Source organism: Ailuropoda melanoleuca, chromosome 7 (genome assembly GCF_002007445.2).
Source record: "Ailuropoda melanoleuca isolate Jingjing chromosome 7, ASM200744v2, whole genome shotgun sequence".
Taxonomy (NCBI): domain Eukaryota; kingdom Metazoa; phylum Chordata; class Mammalia; order Carnivora; family Ursidae; genus Ailuropoda; species Ailuropoda melanoleuca.
The window spans coordinates 83,859,857-83,887,562 of record NC_048224.1 but is presented as its reverse complement, the minus strand read 5'-3'; the positions used below and the strand labels follow the sequence as shown (position 1 = coordinate 83,887,562).

Below are 27,706 nucleotides of genomic sequence, written 5' to 3'. Positions count from 1 at the left end.
TAACGCCCTTGGGTGAGGTCCTAGGAATATAAACGAAGTCAGATCACCAGGATAGAGTGTATTAAACATTTCTGCGCTCCACGGGGTCGGTTCCACAACATAGAGGAAATGGAGGTGTGGACGCCCAAAAGTTCTAGTCTTTAGACTTGGCGGTGGGGGCAGCAAGCAGGAAAGGGCCGGACTAATTCGCTGTGCGCGGCAAACCCAGGAAAGTTCACCTGATTTTGTTACAAACCTGCAACATTGAGCCCCGAGGTTAAACCGGCTAGAAACAAACTCAAAACCGGAAAATCCAGACCCGCACCCAAGGAACGCCGGTCCCGCCGCGGCTCGATCCTGCCTGGGACCTGGGGAGAGGGCAGAGTCTGGCGCTGCGCCCGGCCCCCGGCCCCGCCCCTCCAGTCCTCCCCGCTCCGCCCCCGCCCCCGGGGGTGCGAGCCGTCTCCGCCCTCGCCCGGGAGCTGCGAGGCTGCGGGAGCGGTGCCGCAGTAGTCGCCTCTGCCGCCGCGGAGCCGTTCGCCCCTCCTCAGCCGCCGCTGAGCCGCGCCCGGAGCCCGGCAGAGGAGGCTGCAACTGCAGCCAGGAGCCCGCAGCCCCCGCCTCGAGCCCGCCGCCGCCCTCCGAGGGCGCCCCAGGCCGCGCCATGGTGAAGGTGACGTTCAACTCGGCTTTGGCCCAGAAGGAGACCAAGAAGGACGAACCCAAGTGCGGCGAGGAGGCACTCATCATCCCCCCCGATGCCGTCGCGGTAGACTGCAAGGTCCGCGGGCCGGGGAGGTCGTGGGTGTGGGCGCTGGGGCCGGGGGCGACTCTGTAAGCCGAGGAGGCGCGGGGCGCGGGCGAGGGTCCCCGGGAGAGCCGGACTCTCCTTCTGGGGCTGCTCCCCTTTCTTGTCCGGCCGCAGCTTCTCCTTTGTAAGAAAGTGCGTGTGCAGGAAGCGGTGCCTAACACGGGATCCGGGGCTTGGGAGGCCTGGAGAGAGGGATCGAAGAATTGTGCCGAGCTCACGGTCGTTGTGCAGCGGGGAAATGTGCGTGGGGTCGGGACAGGTTTCGTGCCACCTGGAGACCAGCGGCGACATGCAAAACAACGAAAACAACAACAGAGTTTGGCACTTCCTCCCGGTATAAATGTGCCTAAAATGGCTGACGACATTACAAGCCTAAACCTCTGTTGCTTCCTACTTTCGTTTCTAGGCTGACCAGCACTTGGACTAAGTCCAGCTGTTGTAAGCCTCTTAATTTTAAAAGCATTTTCTTTTTTACCTCCTTTTCCACGGCCCTTCGGTGTTGGCAGGTGAACTTCACATTGGGGTCTGGAGAGGGGGCTGAGGAGCGGTTGAGGGGAGAAAGTGAGGTGAAGATCTCAGAATAGGCTTTGGCTATTGATTTTATAATTAAAACTGATACTCTCGGTAAAGATCAATAATTACTGGGTAGATGTTAGTGTAAAACCCACGACTGGCTTTTAAATTGTATAAGCATATTTATGAGGATCCCTTAACGCTAAGTGAAACTAAACGGGAGAAACTCTTACGTCCCTTATAAAATTCTCGTTTATTTTTACAAATACCTATTTTTGTCCTAATTAAAAATCAGGAGTGGAACTATACTTGTGCTAACTTTTAGCAGATTACAATAATAATTTATTTAGAATGTGATTGTAACTGTCTCAGAAGTTAAAAAGGAAAGCTTCGTAGCCTGTTTCCCCCAAGATCTTTTAGGCTGCAAACATTCAATCCTGTACAAATTGTAGAAGTTATTTATGTTGCACAACTTCCTTTTTCCTTAGCATTTTTCAAGACCTGTTATCAGTAGGATAAACTTAGTTTTAACTTCAAAAAACCCAATAATTGTGTGCAGGTGTGAGTAGTGTGTTTTTTTTAATATGGTTTAATGAAAATTACTGTTGAAAAATAGGGCACTAGTATACTGTTAAAAATTTTGAGACTGTAGTGTTAAACTGGATGTACCCGTACTTATTTTTTGGAAATGTTGTGGTTAAAAACAAAATTTCAGGGGTTGATTTTTAAATGACTGCCTTGCCTTGTAATAGGAACAGTGAACTGATTCCCTAAAAGGATTAAGAGTTTTGGTATTGGTATTGTTTTTCTGAATCCATTGCAAACAGTCTTGGTCTTAAAAGAAAATGTTTGGAATGCACAGAGGATAATTCCAGTAGCAAATTATTATCTTAGCTCTATGTTTATGTAACATTCATTGTACCTAAAATAGATTGTCAAGTACCCTGTCATAACAATCTAGGATACATATAGAGATTTTAATCCTACTATATATCTTTTTAAAATCCTGTAAATAAATACAGTTCCTTCTCTTTAAAAAAAGAGAGAGAGCATCGGATGATGTCACTTCAGAGGGCTTTTCTCTTGATCTGTATTGAAGGAGATTTGGAACTCTGGATAAAAGTCAGAATTAATTTGCTAGGCAGCTGTAAATCTGACTTTTGACATTTTCTGTCATTCCTGAAATATTAACCCTGTTTTCAGATTCTCATAATTTCTCACAGTTTGACCATACTCAAATTTTGTGGTCACAGCCGCTGTGAAAAAGTAACCATTTGTAGTTCTGCATTTTCTGTTTCTATTTTCTTAGATCCCATATCCAAATAAAAATACTGGAACTAAGCTACAGGGGCCAGAGTATTTCTTTGTAACCACGCAGCAGGCATGGATGAATAGGCAGATAAAAAAATGACTAATTCTTTCTCTAGCTATAAGCTCAAAGACTTCTTTTCTTCAGCGAGTGGCAAAATACTGCTTTACATTAAAAGTAGAATCCTAAAAATCAGTCACTTAACGGTAATGAAGACTTTGCTTAATAACAGGCATTGTGAAAGAACTTCTGATCTCTTCATCTCCGCTTGGCCTGTGATTACATAATATGCTGTAGCTCCTTGGGGTGACTTTATGGTAACCACCGAGTTTGACTGCCTGGATTCTGCACAGAATTGACCTTCGTGTGTTTGCCTGGGGCATATACTTGCCTGCCTGGTTGGTTGAGAGAATGAAGTAAAGCTGGTTATGGACCAGAGCTCCCGAACAAGAAATTTTTAGTACCTCTAAACCCTTCTAGACCACAATATCCAAATGATGTTTGTTTCTCCAAATGTACATGTAAGGGTCACCTGCCCTGGTGTCATCTTGGATTCTGGTTTAAAAATGCAGATTCTGCAACCTTAGAATCTACCGAAGAATTCTGGTCTCTCTCTACCACCAAGAACTCTGATCACTCCAGTCAGCTGTCTTATGTAACACACATTCCAGTACTTCAGTATTGCTCCTGTCTCTTGCTATTTCTTTAGCTCTTTTCTCATTGCAGGTTGAGAACCCTCTGAAAGCAGTTCCATTGCCCTGTTTTTCAATCTTGTCTTTCAGTAGCTCTCAACTCCAGTTAGTCATGTCTGTTGATGATCTCAGCTAGCTTGCTATTTACCAATTTTTCCTACATTTTCCCCTTAATTTTTCACCTTCCTCTCCCTCTCCCAGCTGGCACAAAGCTCAGAGATACAGAAGTAGCAGAGAGTATGACCTCTTTTTTTGTAACAGGTGAATTTGAAATTATATACATGTTTTATGTTACAGGTAGCAATTCATTTATGTTTGTGTCTGTAACTTTGACCTTTGGAAAATTGTTATATATGTGCAAATATCAAAGAAAATACTTAATGTACTGAGTCAGAAGTTCCAGTTTTGTCATTACATAACTGTTTGATCCTGGGCTTAAATTTTTAGTTTTCCTTATCCGTAAAATGAGAGGGTAGGACCACATGGTCTGTAAAGACTCTTCCAGTTTTAAAATTCTCCGAAGATGTTAGGATTACATAATTACATTTGGCAGGAATTAAATTGTTTTAATTGTGAAAAGTAACAGCTACCTCCTCATCTTAACCAGACTTTCCTTTCTTCTCCATGTTTAGCAGGTTACGTTCCTTCATATTAAGTAGCAGTGGGTCAAAGAGAAAAGAAATGGACCAAGGTATTATGTAATAAACCAATTTTTTTATTTTGGGTTACCTTAGAGCAATAGTTGTTAACAGCTCTTTTTTTTTTTGTAATGCCGAATTATGAAACACCTTTCCCAATATCAAGACTCAAAAAGCTTAAATTTGCTGCATAGATATCCCTGCGAACTGTAGTGCCGAAAAATAGCGTTGCCCCTCCTCTACCCTGCATTGTAGTTGTAGAAATAAAAGGGAGAGAAGAGGAAAGTGCTTGTGTAGGAGAGAAGATGGGGCAGGATGGAAGTGGTAGAGAAAAGTGCAGGACTACTAACCGAGTTAAGTTCTGAGTTACCCATTACAGCACGGCACTTTGGACCCTAGTTGTTTACACTTTCTGGTATTTCCTGTATGCATAAATAGGACTGAGGGGTTTGGTAGTTTAGTTTTTTGGTGTTGGTGGGGTTTTTGTTTTGGGGGAGTTGGCAGTAAGGAGGAACATAAAATATGTGATGACATTTACTGAAATGTGTTGACCTTTAGAGAAGGGATTTGGGAGCTTGATTCTTTTTAAAGAAGTATCATTACCTAGATGTGTAATTTAGTGTTTGTAAACAGTGGCCAGTAAAAACTTCACAGTCATTACATTTTGGTTCTCCATGAGGTTATTGATAGCTGAAGTGTGAGGGTTTAGTCCTGGGAGATAAATTAATTGCTCCCGTGCATACCATGTGACTGAGCAGGCCGATTGCCCCCCACCCCGCCTGTATACGTATCTTGTGGGTTGCTGCTGCTGCAGACGGTGGACAAAGGTTGGACGAGGTTGCGTGATGCATATTTGGAGGACAGGCTACCTGCCTGGGGCTCCACAGTGTCATCTTAAACATGCTTTGTCTGGACTAAACAGAAGCAATGTATTACTAGCAAAATTATAAGCCCAGGAGACGTTGTGGCATTCAGATCTACAATATTAGAGATTTAAGTGAATATAAGGTGGTTTTTTTTTTTTTTAATAGAAGGGTCTCTTAGAACCCATAGCACAGGCTTATTTAAGTTGATTTAGTGTTTAACTTATAAAATTTTCATTATATATTACTAAAGCTTGACTTTAAATGTTCATCGAAAAATGTAATAAGTAGTAATTCTAGGACATTTTATCTATCTTGTTCTGTCATCATATAAATCTGGGGTGTGTATTTAAAAGGCATTATGTTTTTTCAAAAGGAAATACTTTCTGAATTCATATTATAACTAAAGCTGCTTGGATTGCTTGGCGTAAAATACTGTCAGTAGAGGAAGATCCAGAAAATATTTACATCTTTTCAAATACAAAATTGATGAATCCTCCTAAAGGTTTAGGTAAACTTGGCAGTTTCTGTTAGTGCTTAGACTGAAGGAGTTAAGGACTTTGCCATCAAAGAATTTTTTCAGGTCATAACTACTGCCTATTAAAGGATTTGACAATTCTCAATTTCTCAATGAGGTGGTTTTTGTCCAAAGGATGTAGAAAATATAAACACTGGGGCTAGTTGTTTAAGAAGCTTATGTATAGTTATTTCCTGGCTGTCTTACTTTCTTTGCACAAACCTTAACAGTGAATGTTTTTACAAGGTAGATGAATGAAAATTGAAAACAGAAATTTTATTAAAGATGTGACCTAAGAACATCATTAAAAATCATTTAATTGTGATTATTCCCATTAATTAATATTTATGGTACATCTTAATAGCTTTAAAGATAGCTATAATATAATCCTCTTTTTGTGTGTTACCAACAATTGAATGAACAAAATTATTTTCAACAATTGAAGATTTCTTTAAAGCTTTTTAATTGATTTGAGGGGAAGAAAGAACTTTCTTAAGTATTTCTATAATTTTACCATTTGGGGCAAGATCAAGTAAGAATGAACATAGACTTTATTTTTAAGCAAAAGAATTTTAATCTTTGAGTTAGAGAAAAGAAATTATTTTTATGATAGGGATATTCTAATTTTTCGTTTAATGTTTTATCTTTTAGTATTAATAAGCTTCCAGCAGTAACTATACGACTCAGAGCTAATGTATATGTGGATGTGTATCAGAAGAGAAATTAATGTTGAAATAAAATTTGGCTAATTTGTAAATACTGAACATTTTTGAATTAAATATCTAGGGAATTTATTTGAGAAATTGGTAATAATTACGGTGTTAGATATGCAGTACTTGGAGATTTAAAAATATTTGCATAAACTTGTTGACATAGTTGAATTTCATACTTTAACAAATAAAGTTTTGCTGGGTTTTTGTATATTTGAAAGTTTGTTTTAATGCCAGAATTATTTTTAAAAATATGTTTTGCCGAATGTTAAGACTAAAGCTAGAATCTTGAATTGTTTTCTCTGTTTTAAATATGATTATCATGTTTAAAATTATTTAAGATAAAAATAGTAAGTTGCATTGTTAAGTAATTACTTGGATCACTACAGCATCCAAAAGAAGACCCAGCTTCAGTGCTGGGAAAAATGATTTCCAGAACCAGAATCAGTCTGTCTGCGTCTGCATTTCTTAAAATTCATTTTCTCAGCCTACCTTTGTAGTATTTCTGTTTTGCTGTATACACTACTCTGTCAGTTTTTATCTTTCAATTTATAGCTTTCTCCTTCAATTCATTTTTTCCTGCCTTTCATCCTAGTGCTAGGAAAAGCATTTCCCAAGCAAGCGGTCAGTGTTAGCCAGGGCAGTGCTGGACATGATAAGCAGAGATCACAAACTCAGTGCCTCCTGGGCCCAAGTGAAGCTGGGCTTTTTACATATTAAGCAATTTAGAATATTCTTCATTTTCATTTTTAAAAAAAGGACCCGGTGTTGTTTGGTTCTCCAATCTTTAAAGGCAAGCTAGAATCAGGGTTCTTATTTGAAACTTGAGTTTTAAATATTCCCAACTAATTTATACAAGAATTTCAAGCAAGGCAAAAATACTGACAGCCTGACGTGGGCCACTGTTTTAGTCGCCTTTACAGTGGAGAGCCGGGCTGACAGTTTAAGGCCCATGTGTCCAAATGTGGCCTGCTGCCTGTTTTTGTATGGCCCGTGAGCTAAGAATTATTTTTACATTTTTAAATGGTTGGGGGGGAAACTCAACCAATTATCCCTTTTGTCCCGTCTCCTTACTCAGTAGAAGGGTACAGTTCAGGAAGCAATACTGTCTACTTAATGAGAACTCAGACTATGCAGTTATACTTCAGGGTTTAAATCCTCAGACTATGCAGTTATACTTCAGGGCTTAAATCCTATCTCTACAACTTAACTGGGATACGTGGGTAAGTTACTTCACCTGTCTCAGTTTCTCCTTCAGCAAAATGGGGAGTATGATAATCTGTAAAAAGTTTATCACCAGGCCTGGAATAGAGTGAGAATAAGACTCAGTAGATGTTAGGGACACCTGGGTGGCTCAGTCCGTTAAAAGGCTGACTCTGGATTTGGTCTCAGAGTAGTGAGATCCATCTCGCGCCCGGCTGCTGTGCTGGCCGTGGAGGGTGCTTAAGATTCTCTCTCCCCCTCTGCCACGCCCCACCCCCTAGCTCTCTTTAAAAAAAAAAAAAGACATTAGCTGCTGTTATCATCAATATCGTTACTGTTACTTACAACTACAACTGTCATAGGGCTTGGCATTCCTCAGATTGTTAAACAGCCATGTGATGTAAGACTGAATGTATCATCTTTCTAGTTTTCCTGTTGGCTTTGATTCAGCTTTGCAGATGTCACTTGTTTTAAGTAAATTTACCTTAAAAATTTCTAGAAGTGAAGATTTAAAGATAGAAGTAAAGTTAGTGAAGCAGAGAAGCTCTGAATTTCTGTTCTGTTTTTTTATAGACCAGTGCCGCAAACCTAAAGCCGCTTTCAGATAGGGTGAGATCCTGCAGGCAAAGGTTAATTTTGTAACCTGGATCTGGTAACTTGGACAAGTCAGGAAACTTCCCCACAGCTCAGTTCTCTCATTTACAAAATAGTCTGGTGGCACCAGCCCTAGAGTGTTGTTGGGATGAAATTCACCATGCCTGCTACGTAGAAACAAGTTAAATGTTAATGCGTTTCCTCTATCCCCATCTATTATAATAAAGTCCTATTTTTCCCCCCTCATCATTCTTGTTTTGGAATATTCTGTACCTATTATTGTTTATCCCTGTGTCACATGTCAGTTACATAACGATATTGTTGTTACATCACCCTCTACAAGATATTCTGGTGAGGATTTTTCCTTCCTGTAACATAAAACCCTTAGCAGTCTGTAGTTGTATCCATTTTCCTAGAAGTGGGTATTTCTCCATTACATAAAGGATGTTGCTAGAATTTTGTAAATTTAATTTTGAATTTTACCAAATAATACTTAGTTTTAAAATGCAAATATTCCTGCCCTGTCACAGAGGAACCCACTTTTTAAAAATTACACTATGATTATATACAGTACAATGCAGAGTTTGAGTGTACAGTTACATAATTTTAAATGTATGCGCCCGAATAACAACCCAGTCAAGATGGAACATCGCTGTCAGCTCAGAAAGTTCTCAGGTACTTTTATTAGAGTCTGTCCTCCTCTCCCCTTAGAGGCAACCACTAGTCTAATTTCTATCTTTGAAGATTAATTTGATGCAGTTGGGTTCACTCTAGCTTCTAGGCTTTCTGCAAAATAAAAAAGGGTGCTCTCTGCGGTTTTGGTGAGCAGAATACAGACTGGATTCTGGCTCTATCGATCTCCTTGGCCTGGCATCCTTGTACTCAGAAAAATCTGCCTAGCTATATGTGATGATCCTAGCTCTGCATTTCTATAAATCAGAGGTTCTCAGACTTTTTGGTCTCAGGACCCCTTTGTACTCTTAAAAATTGCTGAGGATCCCAAAGAACTTTTGATTTATGTAGGTTATATCTACTGATATTTACTATATTAGAAATTAAGACTACTTATGAATTTAAAATATCAAAAATAAACCTATAACAGTACCATAAATGGCATTTTTATGAATGTTAAAATATTCCAAATAACGAGAAATTTTTAAGAAGGGTAAGGGTAACACTTACATTTTTGTAACCCTCTACTGAATAGCTTAGTAGGAGACTATTAAGAATAGCTGATTCTCGCATCAGCTTCTGTGGTCAGCCTGTTGTGCTGTCACACTTTGAGCTTCTGGGAAAACTTTACACTAGTCAGAGAGTGAGAATGAAAAAAAAACAGTATCTTAATTTTATCATGAGAATAGTTTTGACCTTGTGGAACTCCAAAAAGGGTGTCTCTGGACCACATTTGGAAAATTTACACTCTACATACTTGCTTATGCTGCTGTTGTTGGTTTTTGTTTTGTTTGTATTTTTTGCAATTTTAGATATCATCTGCTGGCTTCCTAATATGAAAAGTGAATATTTAGCCTTTTCTATATATTAACATATTACAAACATAGTCTATCTTAAGGTGTAGTTATAGTAATTTCTGGTTGAATTGATACTGCATGCTTTTATTGTTATTGAGATAAACATTATTTACACCTGAGTAATGTAGTATAACTTAATAAAGTTATTAAGTTCTTTTGCATACAAAATCTTTATTTTCCCTGGGTTTTTTTTTTTTTTTAAGATTTTATTTATTTACTTGACAGAGATAGAGAAAGCCAGCGAGAGAGGGAACACAAGCAGGGGGAGTGGTTGAGGAAGAAGCAGGCTCATAGAGGAGGAGCCTGATGTGGGGCTCGATCCCATAACGCCGGGATCACGCCCTGAGCCGAAGGCAGACGCTTAACCGCTATGCCACCCAGGCACCCCTATTTTCCCTGGGTTTAATAATAATTGTTTCTTTGGCCAAGGAGGGTTGCTTAATTTTGTATGTATTTATTGCTATTTCATCTTCAGACTCTGATAGCAGTATAATTACCTTTGCATATTTACAAACTTATTAGATAACTTACCAAGTTTTGTATTTTTCTTGGCAGTATTCCATTTGTCATTTTTCAGTCTTATCATCCAGACTGGTTGTAATCTAGGCATATTGATGTCCAGGTACCTAAGAGTAATTATCATCCTGGAATTGAATCGGCTTTGTCTTTATAAACTGTTGGATCTGCAGTTTCATGAATCTGAGAAAAAGTATCAGATCAATTTTTTAAAAAAACTTGCATGTCTGAGAATCTTTACTCTATCCTCACATTTAATTGGTAATTGATTTGGGTATAAAATTCTAGGTTAGCTGTAATTTTCTTTCAGCATTTTGATGGCATTACTTCATTATCTTCTGGTTTGATGCCATTCTGATTCCTGGTTCTTTTTATGTGACCAATTCCCCCCCCCCCCCGCTNTAAGACTTTTTTCTTTATGCTTCTGGCTCTCAAAATTTTTATTGATATAGTTTGGTTGAGGTCATTCATTTCCATTCTCTGGCTTAAGATGTATTTATTTCTCTATCCCTTTATTATTACTCTGTTGAGCTTTCAGGAAGAAGTAAACATGACCATTTAACTGGAAATCAATCATAGGACTTCTAACTCTGCTGTCTTGATAGCTTTTTAAATATTTATTGGAATATTTCCTTTCACATTAAAAATGGACTTGGATAGTAGCTATTAATGGAAACCATTATTGTCTGCATTATTATTATAAGCACTAGTTCTTTTTTTTAGTGTATATTTATTTAGGTCATCTCTGCACCCAGTGTGGGGCTTGAACTCATGACCCCAAGATCAGGAGTCCCATGCTTTTCCATCTGAGCCAGCCAGGTACCCCATATTAGCACTAGTTTCAAGGTCACGCAGGATGGCCTAAAAAGATACATGAAGCATCTTCTGATCTCCGTCTTTAAAGTTCCAGAACTGTCTCCTTCATGAGTTATTTTAGAGACAACTCACTCAATACCAACTTTGTGATTTTTGCTTCATGGCTTTGTTATTCTACTTAGGTTTCATTTTTGTAATTAATATGTTGCCTTTTCTATTCATTTTCAAATGCATATGCTTGTAAGCCTGAGTTATTTTACTTTGTTGTTTTTGCTTCGTGTGCATATGATTTTAATATTCCTGTTACTGTCCTTTGTAATTTGATGAACAGAAAATCCTATTAATTTTTTTGAAACTTTTTAAAAAGATTTTATTTATTTGAGAGAGAGAGTGAGCTGGGAGAGTGGGAGAGGGAGAAGCAGACTCCCCGCTGAGCAGGGAACCTGATCACAAGGGGAGCCAAAGGCAGATGCTTAACTAACTGAGCCTCCCAGGCGCCCCTAATTTTTTAAACATAACAATAACACTAGGTTGTAATAGTTAACACATAGTGCTTAGCATGAGTGTGGCTCATGATTCAGGTAAACTCATTATAACAGAGTTCTGTGGAAACTCAGGCTAAATTATTTCTGATTGGATATGAGCATTATCCTACTGTGACATGGTGTCACTTCATGTATTATGAGTTAATTTGCATAAGCTATTATTTAGTCAGGTGGTTGGTATAATAGCCCCATGCTTTTCCTTCCCTAAGATATACATGGAGTGTGAGAGAATATTCAGGTCTTATTAGTTCTGAAATAATACACAAATAATTTTACTTAATTATTACTTAATTTTACTTAATTTTTCTCTGGGCCTCATATTTATCTGTAAAACGATGTGTTGCAGTAAATGTCCTTTCATGGTCCTTCCATAGTAGGTCTTTTCTTTCTGAAAGCTATACTGATCACATGTTCAGAGGCACCTTCTTCGTGGCCAGACACTGTATTAGGAATTTAAAAATTACTAAGCATCCCAGCCTTCAGGTAGCACCTGGTATAGCTGAGAGAGACCAGCCAATTGTGTAGACCAAATTAATCACAACTCACTTAAGTGTCACAAGAGCACAACACCCCTGCATCCAAGAGCCAGGAGAGTGGTGAAATAAGGGAGCAAGACCCAGTGACTACTGAGTATGTATTGTGCATGTACTTGGTGCTTGGTACAGGTTCAGAGCACTTTTTACATGTTCATGGTAGACAAATATCTCTGATCTCAAGAACTGGAATTTTTTCCAGTAGTCCTTTTGTCTAACTTTAAAAATTCTAAACTTGGACAGAAAATACCACTTTTCACATTTAAATTATTTTTTGCTTTTTGAAGAAGATACTTGGAATTTTTTATCAAGAGTTCTGCATTTTAAATGGAATTATTCATATTTGAATATGAATGTGTAATTATCTTGCTGAATGATATTAAGATCCAGGATTTATACGAAAGTGATTCCAGGATGAGTTTGCCCCTCCCCCCCCGATCTTGACACTTAATTTTACAATGAATTATAGAGAGTAGAACATTCTTTTTTTTTTTTTTTTTAAGATTTTATTTATTCGATAGAGAGACAGCCAGCAAGAGAGGGAACACAGCAGGGGAGTGGGAGAGGAAGAAGCAGGTTCATAGCGGAAGAGCCTGATCTGGGGCTTGATCCCATAACGCCGGGATCACGCCCTGAGCCGAAGGCAGACGCTTAACCGCTGTGCCACCCAGGCGCCCCTAGAGAGTAGAACATTCTTACCACACTTCAAGTTTTAAGAAAACAGTTGATATTTTTATTAGTAACAGTAGGAACTTACAATTCAGCCAGTGGTGGAAGAAATCTATCTTGACCACTTTATCGATCTCTGGTAAAGGCTACGATTAACAATAAATAGCAGTTGTATATAATGCTCTTGACTGCCCAATACCTTTAGATCTCACCGATATGAATTTGAAAATCCCGGGCACCTGGCAGGCTTAGTGGGTAGAGCATGGGACTTTTGATCTCAGGGTTCGGAGTTCAAGGCCCATATTGGGTGTGGAGTCTATTAAAAAAAAAAAAAAGGCAGGAAGAAAATCTCCTGAAATTTCACTTCCTCAAATAGAAAGTTTTCTTCAGTGTAGATTGAATAAACACCTTCAAGAGTAATGGCTATGTTTAAAATATGTGGAAAGAAGAATAGAGAATGTTTAAGGTATTCCTATATTAACATTCCACTTTGTGTTAGATACTCTGCTTGTCCCTAATGATATAAAATGATGAAGTTGTGATCCAGCACTAAAAGCATTTATAGACTTTTTTTATTAAGTTCTGACCTATTTTTTTTTTTTTTTTTAGCCTAGGCCTGTGCCAATTTTATATAATGCCAGTAATTTGGTTCAGGTTTCACAAGTTAAATTGTTACACAATGGCTTAAAAATGTCATTTCTTTTTGTTTATTGCAGCTTGTGTATTTTAGGATTTGTTCACAAAAAAGGACATTAATGAAGAATCTATTTTGTAGACATTGTATTTTCTATTGATTTCTCACTTTTTATTTATTAATATTATTTTAAGTAATCGCTACACCCAACGTGGGGCTTGAACCTACAACGCCAAGATCAAGAGTCGCACGCCCCACTGACTGAGCCAGCCAGGACCCCAGTTTCTCACTTTTTAAAAAATCTCTCTTTAGTCCAAGTGCAAAATAATGCAGTAACTTTATTATCCATATAATGCAAGCACTTGGAAAACTGCTTCCTTTTTGTGTGCCAGACACAACATTTGTCACGTGGACCTCCTCACCATAGTTGAGATGGATGGTAGCAATCTTATTTGAAAAGTAAAATGAGAAAGCATGATTCAGATAGTGACTTAATTGAACAAGACAAAATGTCAACAAATGTTTGATGTCTTTATAGATTTTAGCTTTTTAGCCATAGATCTCCTTTACATATAGCAGAATGTGTATTTGATAATCAATGCTGTTAATAACGAACAGGTTGCTGGATCATGTCTTTCTGATGCCTCCATACTTGGGAAAGAAAGCTAACGTACAAGTCGGGTGGATAGAACTGTACCAACAGTAAATGGATGGCACTGGTATTCTACATAGTAATCTATTGGGGCCGTCACCTACATAACTTTTGTGGTTCTAAGAATATAGCTAGGAAAGCATTTGGAAAATTTTTAAATAGATCTTAAATGATAGCCAAGGTTTGTTTGTTTGTTATTTTAAAATTCTTACTGGAATAGGAAGTGATCTAATTTCCTCCTCCAGTACTGTAAATCTTTTTCCAGTTAGCCTTTTCAGGATTCTGTTGTAGATTGCTTTTTATTGGCTTCAACCCCAGTGGGTATTTGTTTCAGCTTTACCTTTCTCAGCTAAATCAGATGGTACTGGAATAATAACAGCTGTCATCTGTTGAGCACTTACTGCTATGTACCAAGTAATGATCTAAATACTTCACGTTTCCTCATTTAATTCCTACAACAACCCTGTGAGTAGGTGCTATTATTAATCCATGTTTAGGATGACATAATTGAGATAGAGAAGTTAAACTTGTCCAGCTGTTTCCCATCTTCCAAAATTCTGACAGTTTTCATCTGCTGTCAGTCTTTTCAGTTTTGTTTTCTATCTTTTCCAGCTTCTTTAGTATCATTTACTTGGGTCTTAGGAAAAAATGGACCTGTTGCTCGTAAGTTGGGAAAGAAGAGGAATTTGAGTTTACTGGAGAATTATTTACATAATGAAAATTCAGCCCTTTTAGGTGTATGGTTGTGTTAATTTTGACAAATGTAGTTGTGTAATCATCATAGTCAAGAGGCAGAATATTTTCCTCACCCCAAAATGTTCTTTTTTGATACCACTTTGTAGTTCTGGCTGTCACTCCATCCCTGTTTTGTCTTTCTGTAGTTTGCCTTTTCCAGGATATGGTTGGTATTATAACCAAGTAGTCTTCTATTATTCTTGCTGCTTTTATCTTTTCTGGGAACTGGGAGTTGTCTGGAAAAGGTCTTGGATTCCTGTAGCTTTTGGCTCTTGGTTTTCTCCTGGCTTGTCCAATTCCGCCTCTTCTCTGTCACCACTTTTGGCTTGCTGATGCCATCCATATTTGGATTTGATGTTTGGAAGAGAATGCCTATTGTGTCATTTAAAGCATTAAGGTTTTTTATTCAGAATATTAATCCAGTCTGAAACTCAGAAGTCAAAATCCTTTATACTGGGAATAGTTTAGACTGGTGGTTTTATAAAGTTAGGTTCTCAGAAGGGAATATACCCAGTCATAGCAGGAATGAAGATAAAAGTTCAAAACTAAGCAATGTAGTAGGATAGAATTTGGTATGTTTGGTCTTCAACTGGGGAGAAAAATGAGGAGTTGAGAAAACTAGAAGAACATCGATGAGAAATTCATTTGTAAAAATTTGAATCATTAAATTTTTTTTCATGTCGGCAGTTAATTCTGCATTTTGGAAAATAGTGTATAGGCCAGACACATCCATGGGCAGCTGGCCTTTGAATCTCCCATGTTTATCCATATTAACCAAATTTGTTTTAAAAATGTACGTGTTTCTAAATAACTGAATGTATTTCTGAAGGTTCAGTAGTTCATTCTACTTTAAGATGAATAAATTGTATTGATTCTTTTCTATATTTGTGTATCATTTTTATACTTAAAGCATTTTTATACCATCTCTCTCCCCCTCCCTCCCTCCCTCCCTTCTTCCTTCATCCCTTCCTCTCTCTCTCTCTCTCTTTTTCTTTCTTTGCTAATATAATTTTAAACCCTAAGAGTTTTTTTCCTCTTTTATATTCTGGTTCCTAAAGCTTTGTGATATCATTCGCTATAATAATTGCATAATAGTATATCTGAGAGCTTTGGGGAAAAAATGTGTCTTCATTCATCCTATAAAGAAGGCTCAAATAGAAGTGCCTGAGGATGTGAAGTGATTAGTTAGTATAGGAACAGAATCAAAATTATATGAAAACTCTTGTGTTTTGTCTAAGTTGGTAATGGAAGCACATTTACTGAAACCTCTTAGGGAACTGACTGAGGTGACCTAATTCTTAGTAATTGAAGTACCAGAACAGAATTTATCCTTCATTTTGCTTAAAATATAATTGGTTAAGTAATTTTACTTTATAATATGATAAGATTTATTTGAATCAGAAACTAGTACAGTGAGAGAACAAGAATGCTTCCAAAAACTGTCTTTCCTTACTACTGTAGAGGGGTGATTATAGGCCAGCCTTTGCTTCAGTGTCTTCATGTGTAAACTGGGGTAAAAATTTAAGGTTTTAGGAAGATTAATGAGATGATAATTGTACAGCACCTGTGGGAGCTTTTTTACCTTATCAGCATAATTTAACGTGCACCAGTTTTATTGCGGTACAAGGGGAGGAAATGTCTCTGTGACTTGTTTTAAATTAGGCCAAGTCAGCTCATAATACCCTGGCAAAGAAGCCCTTATTCATGAGTGATTTTCCCTTTTTTGGTTGATTTTTGTTGTTGTCCTTTATTTACGAAATAATCCAAGCATACAAAACCAGATAATTTGTAGTACCATTTGATATGTTTTTAAAGTCTTTGAATATCATATACTGGTAATGTCCAGCTTGCCTTTTTCCCCCCCATAATTTGGCATTATGTTTCTGAGATCTTAAAATCAGCTGTGCTAGTTGATTTCATTTTAGTTATTATTATATGAGCCTATAATACTTTATTCTCCACTTGATGGACGTGTAGGTTGTTTCTTATTTTTTCCTTATTGATCATCCTGCAGTAATCATTATTGGACCTTTTCCTTTATGTACATGTATAAAACTTTATCTAGGACCACATTCCTAGAAATGGAATTGCTGGGTCATAGGGGGTGTGTGTGTGTGTGTATTGAATTTTACTAGATACTGCCAAATTGTTCTCCAAGCAGTTGTACCAACTCCTGCCAACTGAAGGTTCTCAATTCCTATTGCTCCACACTTTCCCTAGCGCTTGGTGTCATTAGACTTTCTCTTATTGTCTGGTATATAAGAACTCAGTTGATTCCGCCCCACACTTCCTATATTGAAATATAATTTACATGCAATAAAATCCTCACATTCTATGTGTGTGACTTGATTGACTTTATGGTAATTGTATAAAGTTGTATATCCCCCACCATCAAGATACGAAATATTTTCATTATCTTAAAAAAATTTCCTTATATATCTTTAATCTCCCCCTCACCAATTCTTGCCCATGGCAACCACTGAGCTACTTTTGTTACTATATTTGCCTTTTCTGGAATTCCATAAAAATGGAATCATGCAATAAGTAATCTTTTATGTTGGATTTGTTTCACTAAGCTTATTTTTGATTCAGTATGAATATACCACAATTTATCCACTCATCATTTAGTAGATATTTGTGATGTTTCTAGTTTGGGGCTATTATGAATAATGATGGTATGACTAATATATAAACCTTTGACTCAGTTGATTTTTAATTACTGATCTTCAGCAATCTTGCTGAACTTTAATTAGTTTAAATAATTTTCCTTTCTCAGATTTTCTAGACAGTAATATCGTTTACACATAATGATAGCTTTGCATTCTTTTTTGTAATCTTTATATCTGTTCTTGTGCTTCTCAATTGTGTACTAGCTAGGATCTCTAGTATAATGTTGGATGGAAACAAAGAATCGGTTTTAGTGGGCAACCCTCATAATTCCTGACTTGAAAGGTTAATGATGCAAGTCTGAAGTTTCACCATTAATTATGAGGTTTGCTGTGGGTTTTTGATCATTATTAGCCTTATTCATGTTAAAGAGTTTCACCTCTTTCCAGTTTGGAAATTTTATTATGAATGGGAGTTGGGGGTTTGTCAAATGCATTTTCGACGTATTTTGCAATGGTCATGGGCTTTTCTTCTTAAATCTTATAAATGTGGCCTTTAAGCTTACTCTTCCAGTGTTAATCATTTAAAATACACTTTTAATAAATCACTTAAGAACTTTTTTGTCTTCGGTATATTTTAATGCTTTCTCCATGACTCAGATTGTAATATGGCATGTCATTTATCTCTCATGAATAATGTTAATTTTGACTGTAAATTAACTTAAGACATGAGCCATGCCTTAATCACATTTGGATTTCCCAAAGGATCTTGCACAGTATATTCCAAGTAATAGGTCCCTAATAAAGGTTGAACTGGGTGAAGTACTTAGGGCTGCTGTTCTTTGCTAAATAGCCACTATCTGTTGTGTGTTATGAATTCTTGTTGCCCCGATCCCTCATTGTCGTGCTGGCTGTTGTGGGTCATTAAAAAAATAAATAACCAAGCTCTAAAAACAAATCCAAATTTTATTCACTCATCAAATATTTGTTGAGAGCCAACCAAGTACTACGCTGGGCTCAGAGCTACCAGTAATGCAAAGTAAGTATGAATGGATAATCACAAGAACCTTATAGCCTGGTAGGGAGAGAGTGAATTATTCTAATGCAAGGTGGGAAATGATCGCTAGAAATTAAGAGGAAAAAAAAGAGACCAGATAGATATTGAAGACCCGATAGCTCTTTTAGGAAGTACATGACTGCGGTTTATGGACTTGGGTCTATAATATGGTCATTCGAAGACTTAGTTTCTGATTCTTAATCCATGGTTCATATTGTTGAAGTGCTGGAAAAATGACCTGTGGATAAGTGAAGCATTTTATAAATTAAATTCATAGAGAAATATAAATTTTTTAATTGTCATTGTCCAGAAATATGATTTTTTGAATGAACATGAGCATTCAAACTCCATAGCATGGTATATAAAGCCCTTTGTGATCTGTCCCAGTTACCTCTCCGTTCTTCTTGTACCCTCCCCACATACTGGGCATGCCAGCCATAGCACATGTGGTCCTTGGAGATAATCATGCATTCTGGTTCCATGATTTTATTCATTCTTTGCCTTAAATATAACTCCCTTTAACTGTCTTCTGTGTGGGTAATGAGCATTTGTCCTTCAACATTCCACTCTAGTATTTTCTCCTCTGGGAGGTCTACTCCAAACACTGCCCCTTTTTCTGTGATCTACATTCTTCTGTTAGAGTCCATATCATGTTTATATTCTCTTTGTGTATTTATTTTCCAGGCTGATCTGAATGATATCTTTCTTGGCAGGGATTATATATCAGTGCCTAGCACAGCTCTTGGAATGTGGTAGACATTTATAATGTGTTCTTGAAATTTGCTGACCAGTTAAAAATGATATATTAAAAAGCCTGGAAACTTGTCATCCATTTGACAGTTGGGGCTGCATTTTTTTTTTTTTTTTGTAAGTGTCTGCCCATGGTCTTTGGATATTCATTTATGTGCTACTAGAGAAGGGAGTCTGCCAAACAGGGTGGGTGTTGTACGCACATTTGACTGTCTCAGCAGCTGATACCAAATGTTTGGAAATGACTGTTTCCATCTGTCATTTCCACCCCCCCCACCCTGTTCCTACCCTTAAATTAATTATGCTGGGAACTCTTTCTTATCTCCTTAGATATTTATATCAGACAAGGACTCAAGCAAAATACTAGACTTTATCATTCAGGTTTCATATTAGCTTATGACTCCCTGGAAATCTTGTAACTTTCTGTTTACAGATGGAATATCTTACATGACTTGATAAATTACTCTAGGCTTATTTTTTTTACCTACTACTTTGTAGTACACTTGTCTTAAGTGTATGTGCGGTACCTTGGCAAGTTCACCTACTACAGCAGAGTGTAAATGCTCTCGCAGTGTCTGATCCAATCCTTAAGTTAAAAGGCATTTGTTGTACAGTGTTAAATTCTGTGTTTAAGACCTCAGTTAACCTATTTGCGCATTGTCTAGCCCTAAAGTGTTCTTGGTTGTTTGGGACATCTGGGGTTGGGCTTTTTCTCAGTAGTAACAAGTTGAAATTCCTCATCTTAGCATTGAAAACATAACCTTAGTTTTCATTCTTTCTTAACTGTATTCTTGCTTGAACCATATCCAGCATCGTTGATACAATTTTTCTTCCTTTTAATTTATATCCTATTTATCTATAGAGATGTGGATCAAATCTACATTCTCCCTTAATACGTCCTATATTGAGTTTTCCAAGCAAAGATCAGAGTCCCATACTTGAGAGGCTGTACATATATACTACTAACTAGAACATCTGTGATGACATTTTCAAGTCAATTGGAGCCTGCCTTTTGCTGTATGTACAATACATCCTGAGCCATGAGTTAGATAACACTAGCAGCTAATCTCATTTGTCAGTTCTTTGACATGAACCTGGGTACAAATCAGAAATCAGCTGTAAATCTGAAGTGACAGAGTAGTGTGACTGAGTTAGAAGGGCAAGGCGGGTATTTAAAGGACTGAATATTGTGACCCCATTTGACATTCTAAGGCTAAATTATTTCCTTGAGTGGATGAGAATCAAAATTCTATTAACTGTATGTCTCTTGACTTTATAATTTTTTTTTCTGTTGAATCTTTTCTCATTTTTCTACTGCTTCTATCTTATAATGACCTTTGTCAAACTGGGATTTGTTTTAGGGTAGAGCAGTAAAATTATAGGATTATTTCAAGACTCCAGTTGTTTAAATAATTTGTTTCATATTATTTGTTCTGTCCCTTATTTTCCTGTTACTTTTTCTTGTGTATTGTTAGGAGTGGGTTGATACCTGCCATGAAATATGAGCTACCTGTAGCAGGCTGATACATAATTTTACAATACAATGTAGTACACACTGAGGTTGTACTATATAAGGCTCAGCAGGACATTGCAGGACAAAGCTGTGTTGTAGCCTTTTCTGAATTTTTAAATGTCAGAAGATATTTTAATCACCAAAGTTGTGCACAGAAAATAGAAATTATGGAGTAATGCTATGTCCTGGAGGTGTGAGGAGCAGCGGTGTTGAGAGTTAGAAAGCAAAACTCTCCCAAGAGACTGATGGCTCAGCTCAAGAGGCATTGTGGTGAGTCCTGGCACCACCACCTAATAAATCCTGGGTTGATTTGGATTAGAGACCTGAGTCCATTGGTCTTTATTATCTTTGTTCATAAAATGATAATAGGCTTCTTTGAGTGATTTTAGGCTTCTTTGAATCCTGACCTTTCTGTGATTCTGACTGGAAATAAAATATTGACCATTGTTGGTCTTTTTTCGTATTTTAGGACCCGGATGAAGTGGTACCAGTTGGCCAAAGAAGAGCCTGGTGTTGGTGCATGTGCTTTGGACTAGCATTTATGCTTGCAGGTGTCATTCTAGGAGGAGCATACCTGTACAAATATTTTGCACTTCAAGTAAGTGGAAAAATGCTAAGGACTTTTTTGCCTTTCTTTCATGCTGTTAGAAAATTGGCCCAAATTTGTTCTAAGCCTGCATTTTTTGTCTGTGGCCTTTGGCCAGGCTGGTGGTCCTATTTTAAAGTTGTGTTTAAAAATGTGAATGACTGGTGATGGGTATTAAGGAGGGCATGTATTGCATGTACTGGGTGTTATACACAAGTAATGAATCATGGAACTTTACATCAAAAACTAGGGATGTACTGTATGGTGACTAACATAATATAATAAAAAATTATTATAAAAAAAAATGTGAATGAACCACAAGAGACTATGGACTCCAGGAACAGACTGAGGGTTTTAGGGGGAGGGGAGTGGAGGGATGGGCTAGCCCAGTGATGGGTATTAAGGAGGGCCCTGTATTGCATGGAGGACTGGGTGTTATACGCAAACAATGAATCATGGAACACTGCGTCAGAAGCTAATGATGTACTGTATGGTGACTAACAATAAAAAAAAAAATTGAACATAAGTTGGCTGAGCCTATTGGGCAGTTACTAAAAGCAGAATAATGTTGTTTTGAAATGTTGCTGCCTAAAGAGGACAGATTATTGGATGATTTTTCAAAATTGACTAACCTTCATTTTCCTGTTCTAACTAGTAGCTAAGGTATAGTATTATTATTTGCCGATTGAGTAGGGACATCAGACAACATCAAATATTGTCATATTGATAGACTCTTAACTTGATAGCCGGTTTGGACTCACCTACAATTTGCCTTTACTCCTGGACACGGAGTTCACTGGCACCATGTGTCTCCGCCTCTTTCCCAGCCTTTGGTTTCTCTTTAAGGATTGTGTAACTTCAGCAGTGAAGTCGAAGTCATTTGTGGTGACCATTGTTTTGTAACTTAGAAGTGTTTAATAGTAGTCCGTAATCCTAGTGGGCTAAGACAGATTTTCTTCTGATGAAAATCATGATTTATGATCTCTGTTCTGTGATACATTTCTCTTGACAGTAATTTAGTAAGTTTATTTTTTTAACATCTTAAAATTTGGAGAGACTGTTGACAAATAGATTTTATGGAAATAAGCATTCTGCCAGAGGATGTGTACATTTCATGCTCATTTGCATGTTGGTAGACATTATTGAAATACTAGTCACCTTCTTTAATGCAGTTTTTTACAAGAAATGTGTTTGATTTGGAAAAAACAATTTGTAATTCTATCATCCAGAAATAATATTTTTGCCTTGACGTTTTGTTATATACTCCTAGCCTTTATGTATACTTTTTAAAAAAAACAGTCTTTATAATGATTGCTGTAATCCGATATGTTCCATTTAATTGTAATATATTTTAAGGAAAAAATCACAACTACCTGTATTCCTGTAAAAATTGTAGAAAAACTATCCATTTTTTGGCTAATAAGAGAAAAATCATTTAATCAGTGAATCACATCAAAAAATCTTAAAGGTATAGTCTTTCAGAAAAAAACATTATTCATTTCTGAATATATTCATTTATACAAATAATGCCTACAGGTGAAAATAGGACTATTTCTTCAGATTCACTTGTCACCAAATGAATAATTGCTTTAAATTCTATTTTTGTCGACTACAGAAAGTAAGGGAAAAATCAGCTGCTTTTCTCCTTCTGAAACCGTTTTTTTAACAATGCTTCAAAACCCCATCTTAAAGAATATGTTAACTCTGTAATTAAACTGTCTGACTTGTCGTCTAAAAGTAAGAGTTTGCAAGCAAAATGCTATTTAGATAGCAGTGGCAGCTTAAGTAATGCTTACATTTAAAACCTGTCTCCCACTGAATTGCTGAAATAGTGTTTAAACTCTTTATAGCCAGATGACGTGTACTACTGTGGAATAAAGTATATCAAAGATGATGTCATCTTAAACGAGCCTTCTGCAGATGCCCCGGCTGCTCGCTACCAGACAATTGAGGAAAATATTAAGATCTTTGAGGAAGATGAGGTTGAATTCATCAGTGTGCCTGTCCCAGAATTTGCAGATAGTGACCCTGCCAACATTGTTCATGACTTCAACAAGGTGAGCTAGGTGCCTGGAACTGTTTAAAAAAAAAAAAAGCATGTTCTTTAATTGATGCTTTTTATAGTTTTAATTTCAGTATTTGCTAATTTCTTCTATTTAGAGTTTACTTGTTGTTTAAAGAAAAAAATGTTCCTTACGAGGTAAACTATCCAACATTTGATGAGCTCTTTGTCTGAAGCAGACCCTCAGTGACCCTGACTTCCCTTTACCTTATCTCCCTTAAAACCCACCTTCTGGTTGCTGCTCCTTTGCTAGTAAATTGCAACTATTTCTTATGCGCTCTGTTTTCTTAGATAAGAGGTGATTCATGGTCCCATTTCTCTGTAGAATTTTCAGAAATTAGTAATTTTAATTCTGCATCATTTTGTTCACCAGTTTTCAAGTTCTCATTCTGCATTTCCTCCTAGTATTGAATATGTTATATGATGCAGAAAAGATGAAATGAGAAAACAGTGAATATCCCAAATCCTCCGCCTAGTTCCAAAGTTTTACTGTATTTTCTTAATATCTTTTTCTCATATTTGACACTTGACCCCTGTTGAACTATTGTCTCTTCTATATAACTCCTATATCACTATCACATCTAAGAAAATGAACATGATAATACAGTATTATTTAATATCTAGTTGATATTTAAATTGCCCCAATAATTTTTGTCCCAAGAATGTTTTGTTTTCTTAAACCAGGATACTGAAATTCAGAAGTTTATGTGTTATCCTGGGTTTTGCATGTGTATGTAAGTTTGCCAGTTTGAACATTCAGGCATATCACTGAAGTTAGCTTTGCAAATATTTCATGCCTGATAAATACATCTGCTGAAATCAGGCATGAATTTTCATGCCTGATGAATACATCTGTTTATAAAGTAGTTTAAAAAATTATGCACCTCAGGATAATAAGCCTATCCAAAGCAAATAGTAAATAATAACTAACACTGAGCTTTTAGAAATCTAAGTGTTTACATGGCTTAACTCATTTTAATCCTCGAAACCATCCTATGAGTCAGTCTTTCTCAACCATATTCTCCCATCTGAACTACAAGAACACAGAAAATCATTTAATTGACTTATTTCAGTTTCTCTAAAGATGGTAGTAACTAGTACCATTCTAGATGCATAGGAGAGTTGTTCACTTTTACATGTAACAGATGGGTACCTTGGAGGATGTTAGGGCTTAAAAGTGAGAGAACTGACTATATCTCTTAATCAGATGATAGGCTATTTGCAGTTAGTTTTAATAGTTTATTGTTAATCACTTATAGAAGCAAACCCCTGATAAGAATTTTACTTACTAGTAGCAATAATTTTGCCTCTCATTACTACCTTCTGTTCCTATCCCACCAAATACTTCATTTGTTGAAATGCAAGTGATTTACCTATTCTAAAGCCAACCCATTTTAATGGTACAGATTATTCTTAAAACTCCAGGTGCTGCCTGTGTTACAAATATTAATCTAATGAAAATGTATCTTTCTCTTTCAGAAACTCACAGCCTATTTAGATCTTAATCTGGATAAGTGCTATGTGATTCCACTGAACACTTCCATTGTTATGCCACCGAGAAACCTGCTGGAGTTACTTATTAACATAAAGGTATAAGATGTTCAAATATTTTTTTTAAAGATTTTATTTATTTATTTGATAGGGCACAAGCAGGGGGAGTGGCAGGCAGAGGGAGGGGGAGGAGGAGAGCCAGGCTTCCCGCTGAGCAGAGAGCCTGATGTGGGGCTCGATGCCAAGACCCTGGGATTATGACCCGAGCGGAAGGCAGATGCTTAACCGACTGAGCCACCTAGATCCCCCTGTTCAAGTATTTCTTTTTCTTTTCCTTTTTTTTTTTAAGATTTTACTTATTTGACAGAGAGAGACAGAGAGGAAACACAAGCAAGGGGAGTGTGAGAGGGAGAAGCAGGCTTCCTGCAGAGCAGGGAGCCCGAGGCGGGGCTTGATCCCAGGACCCTGGGATCATGACCTGAGCCGAAGGCAGATGCTTAATGGCTGAGCCACCCAGCCGCCCCTCAAGTATTTCTTATTAATAATGCTGTTGGGGCGCCTGGGTGGCACAGCGGTTAAGCGTCTGCCTTCAGCTCAGGGCGTGATCCCGGCGTTATGGGATCTAGCCCCACATCATGCTCCTCGCTATGAGCCTGCTTCTTCCTCTCCCACTCCCCCTGCTTGTGTTCCCTCTCTCGCTGGCTGTCTCTATCTCTGTCAAATAAATAAATAAAATCTTTAAAAAAAAATAATAATAATGCTGTTATAGCATCTTAGAATTACCAGTTGAGATACTAGCCCTATAAGTGCCCATCTTACTGGAAATATAGCTAAGAGTTTTAGAAAGAAGAATTAAGACTTGCTGTTTTGGGTTTTTTCCTTTTATTAATTTATATTTTGAAATAAAATACAATCTCTTAATTTATTATCTAAGTTTTCCTAATGGGCCTCATAAAAATAAATAGTAGGCTTTCAAGAAATAAGATCTATGTTGCAAACTACTCAACTCTTGGACAGTATATGAACAAATGGGCATGACTATACTGCAATAAAATTTTATTCATGGAAACAGATGGTGGGCAGTAGTTTGCCAGCCTCTGTTCCATACCTTTCCTCATCTGTTCAGTGTATGTTTTGAGGTATTCATATGTCTTCTACATGTAGGCTGGAACCTATTTGCCTCAGTCATATCTGATTCACGAACACATGGTTATCACTGATCGCATTGAAAACGTTGATCACCTGGGTTTCTTTATTTACCGACTGTGCCATGACAAGGAAACTTACAAACTGCAACGCAGAGAAACCATCAGAGGTAATACTTCTTACCATTAAAGATTAAAGTCCTGGCATAAAAGTTGTTGTTCACTTCATGATACTGAACTAGATTCAGATGCAAGCTGGTATTGTTAGCCGTATGCTTGCCACGAGTAAGAAAGGAAAACTACTGTATCACTACATAGTATTTCTAGATTTCCAGAGAATCATCTAAATTCTAAATCCACTCTTCTCATAGAAGAGAGAATTAGGTGAATGCAAAGTGTCAGTGCCTTGAGATCCTTGTTACCTCACTTTCCCTGTAGTCACCCAGTCCAACCTTCCTCCCCCCACTTTGGTTCAGTCACACTGTGTAGGAGTTCTTCTTTTCCAGAGGGTCTCTGGAGAAGCTGTCCAGGTGTGTGCTGAGGGATTTGGATTCTAAACAGAGAGTTTGCCTTTTGGATCATGTTAAGGATAATCACAGGTTAATTAGAATTTGGCTGAAGAATTAAGAGCATTGACATAAGTAATGTAGCTTTGCCAAATCATTTAACTTTTTTTTTTAACTGAAAAACAAGAATGATGGTATCTCCCCATTTCCTTTCATTTCCCTTATAGTTGGTAATTTTTTTTTTAAAGCCAGACTTACACGTATAATGAAATTCACCCTCTTTAGTGTGCAGTTCTGAGTTTCAACGAATTATCACCACAGTCAAGATATAGAATATTTCCACTACCTTCAGGGTCATAAATTTGCGTGTGGCTTATTATTGGTAACTAAGACCTGTTAAGATACTTAGTTTAGACAAGAGAGGAAAATTATTTTCTCCAGTGTTAAAAAAAATCAAACTATAGAAGTTTATGGAGTATAGAGTAAAATATTTTCATATGTATAAATAATAACTATGAAGATAAGTGTGAATTACTAAAGAACCAGAAATTTAAAAATTTTTCCCTCCCAAACAGGTATTCAGAAACGTGAAGTCAGCAATTGTGTTACAATTCGGCATTTTGAAAACAAATTTGCTGTGGAAACTGTAATTTGTCCTTGAACAGTCAAGAAAAAAATTATGGGAGAAAAATTTAATATCGCAGCATAACCCCACCCTTTGTATTTTGTGCAGTGATTATTTTTAAGATCTTCTTTCATGTAAGTAGCAAACAGGGCTTCACTGTCTTTTCATCTCATTAATTCAATTAAAACCATTACCTTTTAAAAATCTTTTCTTCTTTCCAAGTGCGGTGTCTTTTATCTTGAATTAGTAGTTGTATGAAGTCATAGATGATAATACACTTCACCATAAATCTTGTGTGTCAGGAAGAATTTAAATTTCTTTAAATCATTTATCCAGATTTTTACGTTTGAGTTATGCATTTTCCAGAGGAGGGGTTATCTAAAGAATAATCATATATATGCATACGTAAAAATGGACCACAGTGACTTACTAGTAGTTGTTAGCTGCCCTGCTACTTAGTTTGTTAGAGCATTTGAGCACACATTTTAATTTTCCTCTAATTAAAATGTGCAGTATTTTCAGTGTCGTATTTAACTATTTAGAGTATGATTTCCACCTCGATGTTTTAATATCCTAGACATCTGCTGTAATAATATTTTAGGAAATGTTCAGAATTTAAGAAATAACTTGTGTTACTAATTTGTATAACCCATATCTGTGCAATGGAATATAAATATCACAAAGTTGTTTGACTAAAGGACTGTGTGTTGTTTTTCCCATATAACAAAGCCAAAGAGTTATTTGGTTCTTTATATCTTAAGATAATCCATGTAAAAAAAAAAGTATTTCTTAACAATTCATTTCACTATATACAGTGGGTAAAATTGTAGATTTTTTAAAAATAAAAACAAACTTTAAAATAAGTGATTTTTTCATGGATACTATTGAAGTAACATCTAAGACTCAG

At 36.9% G+C, this 27,706-nt stretch overlaps 1 protein-coding gene across 1 annotated transcript; it reads left to right on the top strand.

Moving 5' to 3' along the window:
* Nucleotides 1-445: 445 nt before the first annotated feature.
* ITM2B (integral membrane protein 2B) lies at nt 446-27,497 on the top strand. Its single transcript, XM_002919112.3, has 6 exons — nt 446-760; nt 20,854-20,982; nt 22,821-23,027; nt 24,512-24,622; nt 25,688-25,838; nt 26,750-27,497. Exons 1-6 carry the CDS (start codon nt 644-646, stop codon nt 26,833-26,835), a joined length of 801 nt encoding a protein of 266 aa, XP_002919158.1. The 5' UTR covers nt 446-643; the 3' UTR covers nt 26,836-27,497.
* The last annotated feature ends 209 nt before the right edge of the window (nt 27,498-27,706 follow it).